General features: G+C 31.3%; 1 protein-coding gene across 3 annotated transcripts; it reads left to right on the top strand.

Annotated features, from left to right (window-relative positions):
- The first annotated feature begins 669 nt into the window (after positions 1–669).
- On the top strand, positions 670–5,949 carry LOC120080118 (probable methyltransferase PMT9). 3 transcript variants are annotated; one of them, XM_039034680.1, is made up of 9 exons: positions 670–826; positions 905–1,146; positions 1,230–1,394; positions 1,496–1,678; positions 1,901–2,495; positions 2,861–2,973; positions 3,101–3,321; positions 3,791–4,125; positions 5,633–5,949. In XM_039034680.1, exons 2-8 carry the CDS (start codon positions 907–909, stop codon positions 4,104–4,106), a joined length of 1,833 nt encoding a protein of 610 aa, XP_038890608.1. In that variant the 5' UTR covers positions 670–826; positions 905–906; the 3' UTR covers positions 4,107–4,125; positions 5,633–5,949. The 3 variants fall into 3 exon arrangements, with proteins under 3 accessions (XP_038890608.1, XP_038890610.1, XP_038890609.1); XM_039034682.1 differs by having other exon boundaries at positions 5,619–5,949; XM_039034681.1 differs by having other exon boundaries at positions 709–1,146.
- The last annotated feature ends 12,752 nt before the right edge of the window (positions 5,950–18,701 follow it).

The following is an 18,701-nucleotide window of genomic DNA, read 5'->3' as shown; positions in this document are numbered from 1 at the left end:
CCTAGTTTCTATGATAACTGACATGTATTTTATTCATTGAGGTTAAATGATCAAATCCTCGTATCTGCTTATTATACTAAAATTTAATAATAATAATAAAATTTGAGAATATGACAAAGATAACTTGTAATTTAATAAAGGAAAAATAAAAACTTGGCCAAAATGAGACATATTATGTATTTGCAACAAATCTCTATTAAGAAATATTTGAGGTGCTGAGTTGAGTTCTGAAGTCTGAAGGTTAGATTTAATAAGTCTCTGTTTGGGGTGCAAAGTTGTAAGATGAAGTTCTTAATAAATGTGCAGAAGAGGGAAAGAACAAAAATAAAATTTCTCAATAAATGTGCAACATTATTAAAGTTAAGTTATTTAACACCAACTTATAAAGGCAATGGTTAAACACTCCTTTAGTGTACCAATAATAAGAAGGTCTAAATACTAGTTTGGTCTCAATATTTTTTGTTTTGATTCATTTTGGTTCCAGTACTTTTAATTTTATTGTATTTTGGTCCTTGTACTTTAAAAAAATGACGACTTTGGTCCCTTCGTCTTTCTTTTACATTCATTTTTAAGAGATTAGAATGATCATTTTTATAAATTTCAAATACTAAAATGAAAAGAAAAAAAAATCAACTAAACTTAAAATATAAGAACCAAAATATACACGGATCAAACTATCATTCAAACCTATTAAAGAAGAGAAGAAGAAATTTATGAAAGATTGACGTAATCAAGAATTCTGGGCCCTTTGGCGATGGCGAAAATACGATGAACAGTCGGAATTAACTCTTACTTGAACACACCCAATCTCTTCAGCGTCAGAACGGTAGCTTCATCTTCTGAATCTGCTGTGGTTTTCTTTTCGTTTCTTTGAATCTTCACTCAGATTCTGCCATTGTTGCAGTAATGAAGCACAAGAACCAGTCCCTGTCCTCCACTCGCTTACTCAAGCTCCTTCTACTCGGATTCATCATTCTTCTCGCCCTCCTTTGCCTCTATTATGGATCCTCTTTCGCACCCAGCTCCCGTAGATCTGATGAGGAAGATTCCGATCCTCTTTTTCCTGGCGACCGTTTCAATCACGATTTCGACGATTTGCATGAACATCGTCGAGACCTCAATCTCCACGTCCCTGAATCCATACCTGTAAGTACCACTACCTTTTGTTTCTATTTATTTATGAAAGTTAAAGTTTGTTTACTTTCAATTGTTTTTGTTTTGGAATTTAGATCTGCGATGAAAGGTTTTCGGAGTTGATACCTTGTTTAGATAGAAACCTTATTTACCAATTGAAATTGAAGCTGAACTTGAGTTTGATGGAGCATTATGAGCGGCATTGTCCTCCTCCTGAACGCCGCTATAATTGTCTTGTTCCTCCTCCTACTGGTTACAAGGTTGGTTATATATGTACTTATGCTAAGAAATGGTGTTTTTGTTGAAGGGTTTTAGCTTATTTTGAAGTTTGATCCCGACAAAATTATAATTAGAGTTTCAGATCCCAATAAGATGGCCAAATAGTAGGGATGAAGTGTGGAAGGTAAACATACCACATACACACCTTGCACAAGAAAAATCAGACCAGAACTGGATGGTTGTGAATGGGGATAAGCTCAATTTTCCTGGAGGTGGAACTCATTTTCACTATGGAGCTGATAAGTATATCATTGCACTTGCGAAGGTGAGTTGTTTTTCCGTTCTCAATCCTTGATGTACTGTATTGAAAGAGAAAAGCATAAATAAAGTTCAAAGTAATCTCAAATTTGAGTAATTTGACAGCTTCCGAACTGTCAAAATTTGTTTCTATGCTTAGTCTTCTTTCTGCAAGTAAGTGAATACTGTGTGTCAACCCCTAGAGTCTAATACATGAGATTCATGCTTAATATCCTTGTTATGAGTTCAGATGCTTAAGTTCCCTGGTGATAAACTCCACAATGGTGGAAATTTACGGAATGTCCTAGATGTCGGCTGTGGGGTTGCAAGTTTTGGAGCATATCTTCTTTCACATGATATTATTGCTATGTCATTGGCTCCTAATGATGTGCATGAGAATCAAATACAATTTGCACTTGAGAGGGGGATCCCATCAACTCTTGGTGTTTTGGGAACAAAAAGACTCCCCTATCCAAGTAGATCATTTGAGTTGGCTCATTGTTCTCGATGTCGAATTGATTGGCTACAGAGAGACGGAATCCTGTTATTAGAACTTGACAGGTTACTGAGACCTGGAGGTTATTTTGCTTACTCCTCCCCTGAAGCTTATGCACATGATCCAGAAAATAGAAGGATTGGGATGGCTATGCATGACATCCTGAAAAGGATGTGCTGGAAAGTTGTTGCCAAAAAGGATCAAACTGTCATATGGGGAAAGCCAGTGAGCAATAGCTGTTACTTGAAAAGAGAACCGGGGACTCTTCCACCCTTGTGTAATTTGGATGATGATCCAGATTTGACTTGGAATGTGTCGATGCAAGCATGCATATCCAGATACACTGCAAGTGAGTGTAAATGCTTTCTAGCCACATGCTCTTTTATTGACCGTGTGAAGAGTTTTCCTGTTAAATGATCCTCCCAGTTTTAGGTGGCTTCATCTTTTCTTCTTTTTTGTTTTAAGGTTTATAAAAATATTCTGATTTATACTACTCTTTTCTGAAGAAAGTTTCAAGCAGTACATACACAAGAATTTTAATGTCGTTATTAAGTAACGGAGTTGTGTTTTTCAACAGATTCTGCCATAATTTTTCTATTAATTACAGCTCTGTATTTCCATTTCATTTTTTTTATGTAAGCTTGTCGTTGTTGCTTCTTGTGTGCACCTAGACGTTCTTTTGCATTATTCTCTTTTAACATATCAATGGAACAGAAATGCACAGGCAAAAAGGAAGTGGACTAGTTCCTTGGCCACAGAGACTTACTTCAGCTCCTCCACGTCTTGAAGAAGTTGGTGTCAGTGCAGAAGAATTCAAAGAAGACAGTGTAAGTTTCTTAATAGATGTCATCTCATCTATAGTTTTTGAGCATTATCAGCAACAAATGCTGTTTCATTATTTACCACTTTTTCGTCATATTCTAGAAACCTAATGGAAAGATTCAATTTATGCAGACTGTTTGGCAGCTTAGAGTGGCAGAATATTGGAAAGAAATGAGATTAGTCATACAGAGGGACTCCATCAGAAATGTGATGGATATGAATTCCAATCTTGGAGGGTTTGGTGCTGCACTAATTAATAAAGATGTCTGGGTGATGAATGTTGCTCCTGTCAATTCATCTGCAAAGTTGAAGATTGTTTATGATAGAGGCTTATTAGGAACTGTTCATGATTGGTAATGCACTTTACCCGGTCATTCTCAACTTGTCTTTAGGTTTCTCTGTGCTGTACTTTCCTTCTTACCTTTTCTTTTTTCATGATACTGGTTGGTTTTGGTGATTGAATTTACTAATGTTCATTGACTTTTTCTTGATTATTTAATATAATGATTTCCCCCATTGCCATGTTGCTATGGATTTTGACTGAAGCAAATACAATACATGCCATGCCAAGCATCTAGTTTACGATAAACAGCTGGATGAAGCTGATTTATATACGTGTGTGCGTTATCTGGCTTTACGTTTTAATATTTAAGAAGTTGCACCCACTTATTCCTTAAATCTTAAAATAAGGTCTATAGTCATCAGGCCCTTACATTTAATATTTGGGAAGTTGCATTCACTCATAATCCGACTTTGCATTATATTTGCTACCGTCCTGTTTGTGTTCTTTGCTTATCCAGATTCCTTGGTTTTCTTTTACAGGTGTGAAGCATTTTCCACGTATCCTCGCACCTACGATCTTCTTCATGCCTGGGCTGTATTCTCAGAAATTAATGTTCGTGGATGCAGTATGGAGGATCTTTTAATCGAAATGGATCGGATTTTAAGGCCAGATGGGTTTGTCATTATACGAGATGTTCCGTCTGTCATAAACTACATACGGAAGTATTTTACAGCTTTAAGATGGGATGGATGGTTATCAGAAGTCGAACCTAGAGTCGATGCTCTTTCCAAAGTAGAAGAAAGAGTTTTAATTGCAAGAAAGAAGTTGTGGGAGAAGGAATTAGCATCAGACTGATATTTGCTGCATTTTTCAGGTAGATATAATTTATTTTCCTTTTGTGAATGAAGCATGTTACTGCGTTGACTCAAGTCTCATTCTTAGTTTATTGGCCTCTGCGGTGATTTTTTCTGAAGCTTGAAAAATGGTCGTCTTTCTTTAGAATTGAACTTTAAAAAAGATTAAGGATATATAAATTCGCAACTATAGTAGAACAATTGTAAAATAGGCTTAGGAGACTGCTGTACTTCAAATCTAGAAATTTTCTAGCACACAGAAAACTGTTAGCTTCTTTCATATCTAGAAATTTTGTATTTTTTCCCTTTTATTAGATAAGAAACACTCCCATGAGGTGGGGTTCAAGAAAAACACTTCAACTTGAAACCTTGAATCTTTTTATTTTCTTTTTCTCAAGATTAAAATATCATTTTGATCCTGTACTTTGATAGTTATTCTATTTAAATTCCTGGACTTTCAAATGTTCAATTTTACTCCCTCTACTTGTTTTCATAAAGCTTAAAAACGATCCCTATGACTAAATTAAGTTCTATTGAATTTTTTTTATTCCCTCTCTCTCTCCCCTCTCTTCCCCCTCATCTTCTCCATCCTCTTCTTCAATAACTTTTTCTCTTCCCATTCCTTCTCTGTCTTTTTCCCCTTTTTATTCTTCTTCTTCGCCATGCCCTTCACCACTCTTATGTTTTTTCCATCCTCCCTCTAAAACAAATATAACCAAAAACGAAAACACAAATATCCATCAAATTCACACTCCATGTAGCTCTATCCACAGAGAGATTCTGCAAATTTTCAAATTTTCATTCCCACAATGCACTAGACGCCCTGATTTTGAAACAAAATTCAATTCCTAAAATCAAATTTACCAAAATGAAAAACTTCTCTCTGCCCTAGCGTTGAGAACCCATTACAGTCGAGAAACAACAAATTAAACCATTACCCCTTCAATTTCATCATCAACCACACCCTTCATCATAAATGCACGAACGCAAACGGACACCCAACCCTATCGTTCCAAATTTGGGTTTTTTTTTCCTAGCTGCGGTCGAACAATAATGCAATAGACCGCGACAGTGACAACGAGCATATGGTCGAGATAGGAGTAGTTGACTGGTGGTGCGACAATGAGCATCATGATTGAGGAAAGGAGGAGAGAGAATGAAGAAGAAGAATAAGAGGTGGAAGTAGAAGAGGAAAGGAGACGAAATTAAAGAATAAAAAATAATTCAATATTTTTGACCTGGTGTGACTTTGTAATTTCTATCCTATTTGGCATATTTTATTATTTTCCTTCACCAACTCAACTGATGGTTGAACTTAATTTAATTATAGGGACCATTTTAAAGCTTTATCAAAAGTAGTGGGACTAAAATTGATTATAGTACAAAAGTAAAAGGATCAGGGATCAAAATGATATTTTAACCTTTTCTCCCAAATGAGTTGGATTTCTTTTTGGTCACCGGTAAAGTAAGAATTAATAGTTCAAGGTTGTTTACCTGGTCTGTAAAATGTCAGTTCTACCCTTGTAGGAAAACCAAGTATTACATATTTATGTAGTCCTGGGCTCCCAGTTGAAAAGGAAGATTGGCGAGCTTGGATCCAGAGATATATTTGTATTTGGAGTGGCCATTTTCGCATTGACTTTCCCCAGTTATCGTTGCTGAAGATGAAGATGGAATGATACAAAGTGCCATGAAGATACAGTCATTTTGCAGAAAATGTACGAAATCAATGAGATACAATGACAAACTAGCTCTTTTTTTTTTTTTTTTTTTTCTCATAAATATGCAAGAAGATTTATGTTTGTTGACATTTTTCATTTTTTACCAAATAACTTTTGGTAGGAGTGGGCTGGTAGAACATTTTCTTTTTGTTTTTTTAATTTTCTTTTTTATAAATTTTTTTTAACGAGTAACTACATTGGAGAAATTTAGATTAATATTGTAGTTTTCAAAACTAATTAGAAAAATATTGTAGTTTGAAAACTATTTAGAGAAGTATTATAGTTATTTATTTATTTATTTATGTATGTATGTCGAGACTTGAACACTCGACAAAGGCATGTCGAGTGTTGAACACTCGACAAAGACATTATTTTCGACCACCATTCTCTAAATATAAAAAAAATATTGATCATTAATCCAAGATCCGAATATTTGGAGGGCTCTTTTGACCAAACAATTGTTTGGAAAGTTTTTTTTTTCTTGAAATCCAAAGAATTTTTCTTACTTTATACATAACATAGGTTATTGATTCAACATTGAATAAAAAAAGAAAAAAAATGAAGGTGAAATCCTCATTTTTTTTTTTTTTAGTTTTGATGTTGTATTTTTAATAATAAATAAAATCAACATCCTTAACTTTTAGGGGTATTTGGCTCACCAACATGAGTTGAGTTGAGTTGGTGCTCATTGTTTCACCCACCAACTTTAAATGTTTGTGGAGTTGAGTTGTATATTTTACCAACTCACCATTCTTCCCATGTTTCCAATTGCTCTACCCATTAACCACTGTTACTCTAGGAACTAATTTTGAGTTTCGACAACCACCTCTGATGACAACTACGGCGACCAATTTTGGGCTTCAACAACCACCTTTGATGACAATTTCAGCGATGAAATTTGGACTCCAACAATCAATTCTGGTCTCCAACAACCACCTCTGGTGATCCAACTCTGACGACCACTTTCGCACTACCAACTCCAACGACCAATTGGCTTCGATAACAAACTCCAATGACCAACTCCAACTATAAACTCAAATGAAAATCACCTCCGATGGTCACCTTTGAGCGACCAACTTCGACGACCAACTCGGGCTTTGATGACAAACTCCGACAACCAACTCTAATACCACCTTCATGCAATTAACTTCGGGCTCCGACAGTCACCTTTGACTACAATCTTCAGCGAAAATCATCTTCGATGAACTTTAACGATCACTTTCGCTCGACCAACTTCGAAATTTGAAGACCACCTCCAATGACAAACTTCGACAACCAACTCCAATATACCTTCATGCAACCAACTTCAGACTCTGACAACCACCTTCGACTACAAATTCTAGCAAAAATCATCTTCAAGAATCAACTTCCTAAATTTGTAAAAAAATATTTTAATTTAATTGAATTCACATATCAAATGAGTGCTAGGAATATTTAGACGAAAAATATGTATGTAGTTAAAAAATATGTAACATATAACAAAAAAAACCATAAAATGAAAAAAAAAAATCCTACAACATTTTCCAACAAAAATGAGTGAAAATTAGAGATTTATTCTTTGATGATCATCCAAATTTTGAGGGAATGAAAGTGAATTGTTGAAGAAATGTGGTGACATTTCATTGGTTGTTATGATAATGGGGGAGATTTAATTAAAAAAAATCATGACATAGTAAAAATATAAAGCAACAATAGGAAGAAAAAGAAAAAGAAAATGAAATTCATGGAGAAAAATTAGCTAGTATCAAAAGTTTTTATTTCACTTTGGTTTCTCATTTTATTTAAACATATTTCTACCATAAATATAATGAGTTAATTGTCGTTCATTACTAAGAAAGAAAGAAAGAAAGATAGAAAAAATTAAAAAATTAAAAGAAAAAATTGAAATCCATATTTTATTTAAACAAAGATAGGTAGAATTATTGAATAAAAAAGTTCAAAAAACTGCATCAAATATCCATATATATGAAATTTGCACCCCAAACACAGACATATGAACTCAGACTAAATAATTTTGCACCTTAAACACAGACATGAACAATATATGAACTCCATATGAACTTCAAATCTCCTATCTCAACTCTGCACCCCAAACAGCCCCTTAACTCTAAGAGACATCATAAAAAATAATTTCTCATTCATGTTTTCTTCCATAATTTAAAAATAATAAAATCTAAATTAAAATGTTCAATCCTCTTTTTCTTTTTTTCTTTTTTTTTCTTTTTTTTTTTCTTTTTTTTTTCTTTTTTTTTTTTTTTAAGTTTGGATGTTGTTGTATTTCTAAATAATAAATAAAATCAATATCCTTAACTCTTAACTCTAAGACATCATAGAAAATAATAAATTTTCATTCACGTTTTCTTCTATAATTTAAAAATAATAAAATGTAAATTAAAATGTTCATATTAATACAACTATTTAATGTATCTCATTCATTTAAAAATAATTTTAAAAAAATCAATGTGTCCCACAAGACGGATGTTGTCGATTTCGAGTTGATTATCGTCGTCGACTTTGAACTTGAGGTTGCTATGATTCCTCTTGGTGTTGCTCTGGTACCTCTTCAGGTGCTTCATAATATAAATATTCATTATGCTTTCCATGGCCGCGCCCATGTTTATACATCTGCGTCATAGGAGGCAATTCTTCTACATTGTGGGCAACCTCATCAAACTCATATTCTTCTTCTCGAACAGGTCCCCTATGTTTAGGAACTAATGGAGGAACAGCAGGTATGTCATACATATAATGTATCTCCTCCATATAGCTCTCGTTGTTGCTGCATATAGCAAGAACTTGGTTTGGATCATTTGCAACATCGCGGAGGCTACTGTTGTTCGATCTCTGTGAATTATAAAACGACTAGACAATATTTAAAATAAATTTAAATTAAAAATAATTAGACAATATTTATTTATGTACCGATGATCTATCGCTACTTCTGGACAAGTACCATAGTGCCTTGTAATATTATTATACCAATTAATGTAATTTTGAGTGGCATCCCTATCAAATTGCCCAATAGAAACCCCATTGCAATAAACCTTGCACGACAATGCCCTAGTACTACCAAATGTGCAACTTTTTCGTGCCAATCTCCAGCTTTTAGGTTGATGTCATGTAGTAGAGGTTCAGTATTACAAGGCGATGAGACATTCTGCTGCAAACCAAATTGTCTCATTACCTTGTTGGAAGATGTCACTCACTAATGTGAAAACATATGAGAGGACTTATCGTCCGCCCATATGTTTTAACCGTTCGTATAGAAATTGGGCAAAGTGTACATAACAGTTTTGTAAGGCTACTAAATAATCTGAAATATAAAATATTATATTAAAAAAATATTAAAGACAAATACATTAAAAATTTGTATAAAAAATTCAATTTGGTTCAGATTAATGTACCTAATTAGGTTGAAGTAGATCAAACATGTATCTGTATTGACTAACTACATGTGTAGTTGTCATAGTCACATAAAAGTTGTCTTTCCACCTATATTTTTAAATTAATAATTTAGATTTAAAATTAACTAGATCGGTCATATAAAAATATTTGTAAAATTAAATTGAATTAAAATAACATACCGAGAACGTAGGCTCATTCAACTAATTAAGCGTCATTTACATGTCAGAGCTGTGGAGCTATTGATGGAAATCGTTCCCAAACCCATAATTGCAAAAGTATTAGAGGCCTAGCGATCTCACGAACTTCAGGTTTTGTTGCTTGGCATAGCTGTCTATACAGCCATGCCAAACGTGCTCTACCCCAAGAATACCATCCCACATCATAGAGATTAGCTAACAATAGCAGGAATAAGTGAACAAAATGACTTGATTTGTCAGAAAACAGCCTTCTGCTCATCATTTGTAATATATATGCTCGCGTATATCTCATGGCAGTTTCCTCGTCCGCATCATCGGCATGCTCACAGAATTGTGTCTCTAATCATATCAAACTTAACCTCGATCCTTTAATTTTATCGACAGGTGGGGTCACACTGAGGAACAGTTGACAAACATGCAACCAATCATCATGCATCACTCTAGAGATTGACTCACCGTCAACAGGTAACCCGAACAACAATCCTATGTCTTATAGAGTGATAGTGCACTTTATAGTGGGCACATGAAATGTATGCGTCTTAGCTCTCCACATCTCAATCAGTGTTGTGATGAGATGTCAATTTAGCTAAATGAATCCCAATCTAGCAACTCCATCAAATCCAGCGTACGAAGTAACGGTAGTATTCGAGAGTGGAGTGGGATAGTGTGATGAACAACTGTCTGTCAGCGTCTATAGGATATCTCGGCATTGGTACGATCTTCCCCTATAACTGATCGATGAGTTGATTGATCGTACATAACATTGAGATCAATCGGTCTTGGATTTAAAACCATGATCTAAAAGAAAAAATTATTGTTTCTTGAGTAAACATAAAAATAATGTACAGGTTAATATTATTTGCACAATAAAAATAGTATTTACAAGATAAAAATATTATTTGCACAATTGAAATAGTATTTACAAGATAAAAATATTATTTACATAATAAAAATAGTATTCAAGATAAAAATATTATTTACATAATAAAAATAGTATTCAAGATAAAAATATTAAAAATAAAAATCCCTAACTGTCTGGAGTTTGTCTTCATAATAAAGAACACTTCCTTCGATTATGACTTAACTGATTACAAAACTCATATCGTAGTCGAGCGCTTGGTTCTGTCTAATCCATCTCGTTATGGTATCATCAACTCTTTGGTCTACCAAATTTCCTCAACAACGATGGTCAACATGTAAGACAAACATATTAGGGTGCATGATCCAGTAATCTTCATGCAGTACAGGTTTAAATTGAGGGGAGTAACATGCAGCATACGTTGACAGTTTATAGTAGTTTTCTCAATAAAATCTTCGTAGTTCATGTTAAAATGTGAGCAAACTGTCATAAAATGCGAGTATGGAATTCCAAACGCTTGCCACTTGTTACATGAACAGTACCGTTCGAGCCCGTTTAACCTTAGTATTTGAACATTTCTTCCTTTAGCATTAAGGTTGTGACGTCCGGTCTTCACAGTATGACTGTACTTCATGTTTACTAGATCTTGCAGCCTATTTATTAATTTTTTCGTGTGCATACCTGAAAATTTACTCACTTAGTATTATAAATATATTTGAAACATTTTGTTAATTACAAAAAAAAAATAAATAAATAAAATTACCGGGTGTATTTATCTTCCTGTTCCAAAGCAACCCTTATTTCTTCTTCTTTTTTTGAAGAATGTTATTTGAGCAAGAGCTCTTATCGGCAACATTCGAGCTCATTTGAGGACTCCATTTATGCACTTTGATAGATTTGTCATCATCCACCCATATCTGAACCCTCCATCATATGCTTAAGTCCATTGCTCCATACCAATGTAAAAAAAAAACTCAGACAACTCCGATTTATTCCTTTTATCAATGGTTTTATTAAATTTTTTAATTAACATCCGACACGATAAACATAATTTTTTAATATGTTGAATTTTTATTTTTTATTGAAGTTGCTGACGATATGTCGTAAGTAGAATCGATGATGACATTTTAGTTTCGTCCAACCATTTGCTGGATTATTCACTGCTGAGGTAATGTCAGTATGTCAATGAAATTAAACACACCTCTTCATGTGTAATAATTTCTCTCAAATGTTTCAAGAACCATCCCCATGAGTCTGCAGACTCTTCATCTGCAACGGAAAATGCAAGTGGAAGAAGATGCACGTTTGAATCAATTGATGTAGCAATTAGTAACTTTCCTCGATATTTTTCATACAAGTGGGTACCATTTATCTGAATCACTGGCCGACATCTATTAAAAGCTTCTATACAAGGACCAAATGCCCAAAATACAAAAGTCCTTCAGTTGACGTTTCTTTCACTCTTCACTCCACACGTGTTCTGGGATTGGTCTGCTTAACCATATACAACCATGAGTTAACTTGTATGACTCGTCCCAGTCACCGAATACTTTAACCAACGCCTTTCTTTTGCCCTCCCACACCTTATGGTAAGGAACATGATATCCAAATTTTGTTTTTATGTCGAACTGCAGTTGTGCCGCTGATAGATGATTTTTCTCTTACAGCATCACAAAACTCTAGTGCACTGCATATGACTTTGAGTAAGTTATGAGTAAAAATATGTATGTTGATCAACATACTTAGTGATCTCAAATAAGCCATGCGACTTTTTCTTTGTTGCAGAAGTCTCCAATTGCAACCTTCTTCCCACTTCTTGCACTAAATTTTTCAAATTGGCGGTGTCGATTCCACAACCTCATATGATGCATGATACTTAATAGTAAAACATTTGACCGCGTATTGTAGTATTTCTTTGCCTTGACAAACCATCCCCTTATACAATTGGGTATTGTCAACATCCGTCCGTTTCTGTTTTAAAATCCATATATTGATTGTTAGCCACCATATCTTCATCATCACAAGGTGATGCAATTGATTCACGATCAGGGTCAATACATTGAGTCGATCTTCAAATTGACTAAAGGGTGCATTCAAGTTTATATTCAACTATACCCTATTCACATTTAAGATATAAATGCACTAAATTCAAGAGTGGCATCGCAATTGAGAACATAAGTTCATTGCTTGTTCATTAGGAATAATGATATAAATCTTACTGATCCTGATGGTGTTAGATTAGGATGTCTATTTTTAACTGATTTACTCTCATATCTACACCAAATGGCATCCATACAATTTCAATGAATTATTAAAAAACAAGTCCACTATTCACATTTATGCTAACACCTCAACATAGTGGTTGGTCATAATCAACTTCATCGACCCCATCAATTATATTACCATTTGTAAACAACATAAATCCCAAACATTTGTCCGTCATTTTCTTAAAGAAAAAAGACAAACAATACACTACTAATTATTTTATTAATTATCAAACTTAAATACAAATAAAAACAAACAAAAATATTTAAAAATTAATAATTTTACATTAAACTATAAACTAAACTTTCTTATTAAAAAAAACTAAACTTTTTAAACGATAAACATCAAAGTTAGATACTAAAAAAATCAAATATCATAAGAAATACATAAACAAAATCACAATAATTTTATATTAAACTATAAACTAAACTTTTCTATTAAACTGAATATTTTACTAATTATCAAATTTAAATACAAAAAAAAATAAATAAAAATATTAAAAATATTTTTTTAAAAAAAAAAAAACTTAGTTTGAACATCAAATTTATTAAAAACTAAACGAATCGATATTATTAAGAAAAACAAACAAGAATACTAAACTTAATAAATAAAAAACTTTAAACATCAAATTAATAATTTTGTATTAAACTATAAGCTAAACTTTTGCATTAAATTAAATATTTTACTAATTATAAACTTAAATACTAAAAACAAACAAACAAACAAAAATATTAAAAAAAATTAAAAAAATTAACTTAGTTTGAACATCAAACTTACTAAAAACTAAAAGAATCGAATATGATTAAGGAAAAAAAAAAGCAAACAAGAATACTACACTTCTTATAATAAAAAACTTTAAACATCAAATTAATAATTTTGTATTAAACTATAAACTAAACTTTCTTCTTAAAAAATCACTAAAAAAAATAAATAAATAAACTTTTTAAACGATAAACATCAAAGTTAAACTTTCACTAAATTAATAACTTTTTTAAAAAAATTAAAAACGAACAAAATACTAAATTTTATAACTAAAAAACAATACTAAAAAAAATAGAATATCATATTAAAAAACAAATAAATAAGATTACTTCTTTTATCTAAGATCTAATTTCTAAAATTTAAGACAATAGATATTGTACAAACAAAATCTAATGTCTTCAAAAACAACAATAAACCCTAAAAACCATAACACTAATATTATTTAAAATGTAAAAGAAAATATTAACATGGTAGATCTAACGTAATATTAATAAAAACATTAAACTATAAAAAAAAAAAAAAACTACTAACGTCATTATATCAATATTAGTGAATTCAGACTATTAAAAAACTATTATTAAATTGAGACTAACATGGTAGATCTAAAATAATACATAGTAGACTAACATAAACATGGTAGATCTAAAATATTATTGAATTCAGACTAATATCAATATAGGACTAATACTAAAAAACTATTAACATCAATATATAAAGAATTAAAATGATATATCTAACATAAAATAAATATAAATAAGTATTAAAAACAAAAAAACTAGTAAAAAATAAAAGTTAAACTCACAAATTCAATAGTGGTTCTACTTTTTTTCTTCAAAGTGACAATGTTTCCTTCTTTTTTATGTTATTTGTTATCCGGCAACAAAAACTTCCAAAAAAATAAAATAAAATAATGTTAGAATCTATAACTTATTTTTTAATTAAAAAAATAGGAATTTAGTTGAGTGAACATATACCTCTTTTTGAATATTTGTTTCTCGAACAACAATATAAACTATAAAAAAAGAAATAATAATATGAGAATAGAAACAAAATTTATAATATTTTTAAAAAAAGATAATGAACAAACCTGTATAATTGAAGTGTGGGGATAAGGGATTCACACGAAAGAGAAGAAGAGAAGAAGGCAGCAAGAAGGAGAAGGCAGAGAGGAAGATGAGGCTTTTGGTTGTTTAAAAAACCATAGGTCGAGTGTTGAAAACTTGACCCATGGATTTAAAGTGGAAGTGACTTCAAAGGATGTCGAGGGTTGAGAATTCGACCTATATAGGTCGAGTTTTGAACCATCGACTTACTTTTTATTTTTTTTGTTGGTCGAAACCTCAACCTTCAATTTACTTTAGGTTGAGATTTCAACTATCGACTTAATTCTTTATTTTTTTTCCCACGTCTTAAAATTTTAAAACTACTCCACTAAACACTTTTAAAACTATCCTATTTCACGAATTACTTTTTAAAAGGGCTAACAAGAAGAATAGCAGATTTTAACGGTTCATTTGTAAAAATAGCAATCAACATTTCATTCATAGAAATAGCAAAATAAATTTAAAATAAAATATAAACGAATTTAGAAAAGTCTAAACTACCGCTAGCCATACAAATAAAATTGTAAATGACTTATTAAGAAATATTCGTAATTACATTGTAACTAAAACAAACTATCGGTTGATTAAGTCGAGTTTTTCATCTATGCACCAATAAGAAATAAATGAAAACCAAAAAATTAGATAAAATAAAAAATTTGAAATTGAATATAATATCAAACATAATATTTGAAAAAAAAAAATTATATTCGATTTTTAAAAAAGATTACATTCAATTTTTAAAATTCGAAAGTGTAGAGAGATTATTTAGGAGAAAATCATGGCAAATGGAAGAATTAGTTGCAGCCTAACAAAATCTAGATGGGGCATTTTAGGGTTAAAAGAAAAATTAATTACACTATAATTCTGAGGAAGGTTTTGGAGTCATGAAAGATCTTTTAAAAGTTTAATACAAATAAACTTAAAAACAAATACACTGCCCAACAATACAATAAACTTAGAAACAAATACACTGCAATTGAAGATCACTTAACCAAATCATCTACGTCGCTTTTGAACTTACCCAAAATTCTATAATACTTTTTCTTGGTTCTAGACTAGAATATTAGTTTAGAAAGTGAGGGATGGATTACTAAAAACTTTATCTAGATAATTGCATTCATGAAAAAAGACATCGATTTAGATTGGAGTATGAAAATTTCAAGTAAAAATCATCAATTGAAATTACTAACCAATCATGATGTGGCGTTGATGTCAATCGTTGAGATCTCATTAATAGAAGAGAAACAAAATCTTCGACGATGGTACATCCTTTCCTGATCAAATTGATCAAGGTGAGTAAAAGACCCCTAAGGCAAACAAGTTAATACCAACACCGTCTATATGCTTGACCCTAATGACTCGATAGGAATTACTTTGGAAAGAAGAGACTTTGCGACTTGAACTATTGGTCGTGTAAGAAAAAGATGAAAATTGAAAAATTAGATAAAACAAAATTTGAGATTGAAGATAAGATCAAATATGATAATTGAAAAAAGCAATTACATTCGATCTTTTAGAATGGAGATAATGTAGGAGAAATCCAGATGAAAGCATTTTAGGGTTAAAGAAAAATGGGAACATGTATGAGACTATATTGACTATAAATTTGATGAAATTTATGTTTTACAATTCTTCCCAATGGAATCTTTAAAACAACAAATAATATGATTCAAAATAAAAAAGACTAATTAATAAAAATGAGATTTTTTTTATATCCCATGTTTAAAACAAATTTATAATAAAGATAATCATAAAAACAATTTAAAAACGTATGATTTAATTATGATTAAGAGAAAATATATTATAAATATAGAATGTAGGAAAACTAATATAATATAAGATTTAAAAATCCAAAATAAGATAATCATAGAAAAAAATTTAAAAATAAGATAATATGATATTTTAAATTTCAAACCAAGATTTAAAAATTAGTTGCGGTAGAAGATTGAATATTCAAACTAACTATTAAATTTGATACAAAAATTCAAAACAATCGTTAAATTACGAGATTTATGGAAAATTTGGCGTTGAAAGGGATATGTAGTTGAACAATTAACTACAGTCTCATTAATACAGATGTCAAAATAATTACACTACAATTAAAAGAGAATAAGGGCATTTTAGGATTTCAAAAAGTTGAACTCACGTGGTATCCATTCAAAAGTACTCCGCCTTTTGCTTTTTTTCCAGCTTTTTTTTCCAAATGATAGTGTAATTACTGATATATATACTTAATTATTCATTTGTAAAACTACAATATTTAAATAAAAGGTCCATTAAATTGCTATTTTGTCATTTTACAGAATAATAAATAAATAAAAAGGTAGTGTAGGTAAAATGTTGTAGCTTTAGACAAGTTAAATTTATAATATCAACATGAAGTTTTGTAATAGATTTTATCATTTATGGTGAAATAAAGATATTTTATGAGGTGGTCATTTATGGTGAAATGAAGAAATCTATAGCTATCCCAAGGAAATTGTTGTTCTTAATTAGCAAATTGATTGGTCAACAACCGTTACAATGTCTCTCTCTGGACTTTGGCTTTTCTTCTCCGGTGATATCACGTGGTTGGCTCTAGAGAGTCTACACGACTAGCTTCCTCCACTAGATCCATCAAGTCTTCTTCTCTTGTTTGAGTTTATGTTATAGAACGAGATTGAGCGTCGAAGAGTGAGATCGAGAGCAAGAGGAAGAGAGAAACAATTTGTGAGAGAGGAAAGGGAGCAAGAGGACGAGAGTGGAGAGAGGAGAGAGAGCGAAAGTTTTGTTTTGGTAATTTTACTCGAATTTGTTAAGCGGAGAAAAATCTCCATTTTTTTTCTTCACGAGTCATCCATAGAACCTTAAATTAGATATCTAATTAATTCTTTTTGTATTAAATCTCTAACTTTCAAGAAGTCGTTCAACTTTCCTATTCTATGCATTCAATGTAATAAATGTTCTTCATTAAACATTTTCATTATTATTACGAGTTTATTGAGTTTGGTTCAATCGTTATATTAATAATTTTCATTTACAAAATACATTGGGATGATAAACTTTTAAAAAGGTTGAATATGTCAAAAACTTAATAGCCACAAAGTTCAAAATTTTAAAACTTATTTATATAAAATAGAAAGTTCAAGAATAGGTACATTCAAAAGTTGAGGGATCAAAGTCAAAGTTAGCTTAGCTTTTTGAAGATTGAAGGTTTGATCTCCCATTTTTTATAGTTGTTGTACTTAAAAAAATAGAGGGATCAAATATATAAAAACTTCAAGGACCAAACATGTAAATGAGTTTAGCGATCGTGCATCCGAGGGCAGCTATCACTTAAAACTATTTTTACTGTGAAAATATTTCTTTTGTTGTATGGTTAATTCGAGGTTTTTTATGTTCATAAATACACAATTTATATCACCCATTGCATGAACCCAGTATAAATCAGTACAATAACAAGTAGTACTTAAAATATTCCAAGGTTGATTCTATCGGAATACTTGATGTTTTAAGAACACTAAAACTATTTCACAAAGTTTCCTTCAATGCTGTATAAAAAGTAATTTACAAATAGTAGTGGTTTGGATGTTTAATGCTAAAGCTTCATAAACAGTAAATATAATGAATGAAGTAAGAATGACAAAATAAAAAAAGGTTTGCTAAAAATGGTGTGAATATCAATTGACAAAATGTGTAAGACTTGACCATTAGACTCCCTACACTTCATAGCTACAACATTAATCAGAATATTTTTCAAATCACTATGTTTTTTAGGTGAGAAAACCTGCTATACCCATCTCCAGATGTAGTCTAGAACATCAAATTAGTTGGAGTTCATCTGTGCTAATCCAATGCGTTTACTCTCATTTCTCAATGGCTTCTAATTATCTTTATTATTCTTAACAAAAACTAGTGTAATATTTCTACTCTCTCAGTTGCTTTTAATTTTCCACACACTTACTGAATCTTTACCTCGATTGGCCAGACGGAGAAAAACTATTTAACGGTATAAAGCTTTTAAAGTAAAAAGATGCACATGAGCTTCAAAAAAATATTCTATTAATACTAATAACTATCAAAACATAGGGATTTTAGTCAAGTCTTATACTAGAAATTAGCCATAAATAGTCAGAGTGAAAATAGTTCTGCCAAACAAAATGTTAAAAGATAAAGATTTGAGAGAAAATACAAAGAACCCACATAGTAATCAATTAGTTTTCTATAGTCTTGATGTTGTAGACTATGATAGACAAATGTGACAAATAATACCTTCTTATCCCTGCAGTATTCAATGTTTAGATA

This window comes from Benincasa hispida, chromosome 6 (assembly GCF_009727055.1).
Source record: "Benincasa hispida cultivar B227 chromosome 6, ASM972705v1, whole genome shotgun sequence".
NCBI classification, from domain to species: Eukaryota; Viridiplantae; Streptophyta; class Magnoliopsida; order Cucurbitales; family Cucurbitaceae; genus Benincasa; species Benincasa hispida.
This window is presented reverse-complemented; position numbering and strand designations above follow the sequence as displayed.

Excerpts from the sequence above, each read along its gene's own strand:
- LOC120080118 (XM_039034680.1), top strand. The coding sequence starts at position 907 with ATGAAGCACAAGAACCAGTCCCTGTCCTCCACTCGCTTACTCAAGCTC. Across the intron at positions 1,147-1,229 it reads ACGTCCCTGAATCCATACCT|ATCTGCGATGAAAGGTTTTC; the intron begins GTAAGTACCACT and ends TTTGGAATTTAG. Across the intron at positions 3,322-3,790 it reads TTAGGAACTGTTCATGATTG|GTGTGAAGCATTTTCCACGT; the intron begins GTAATGCACTTT and ends TTTCTTTTACAG.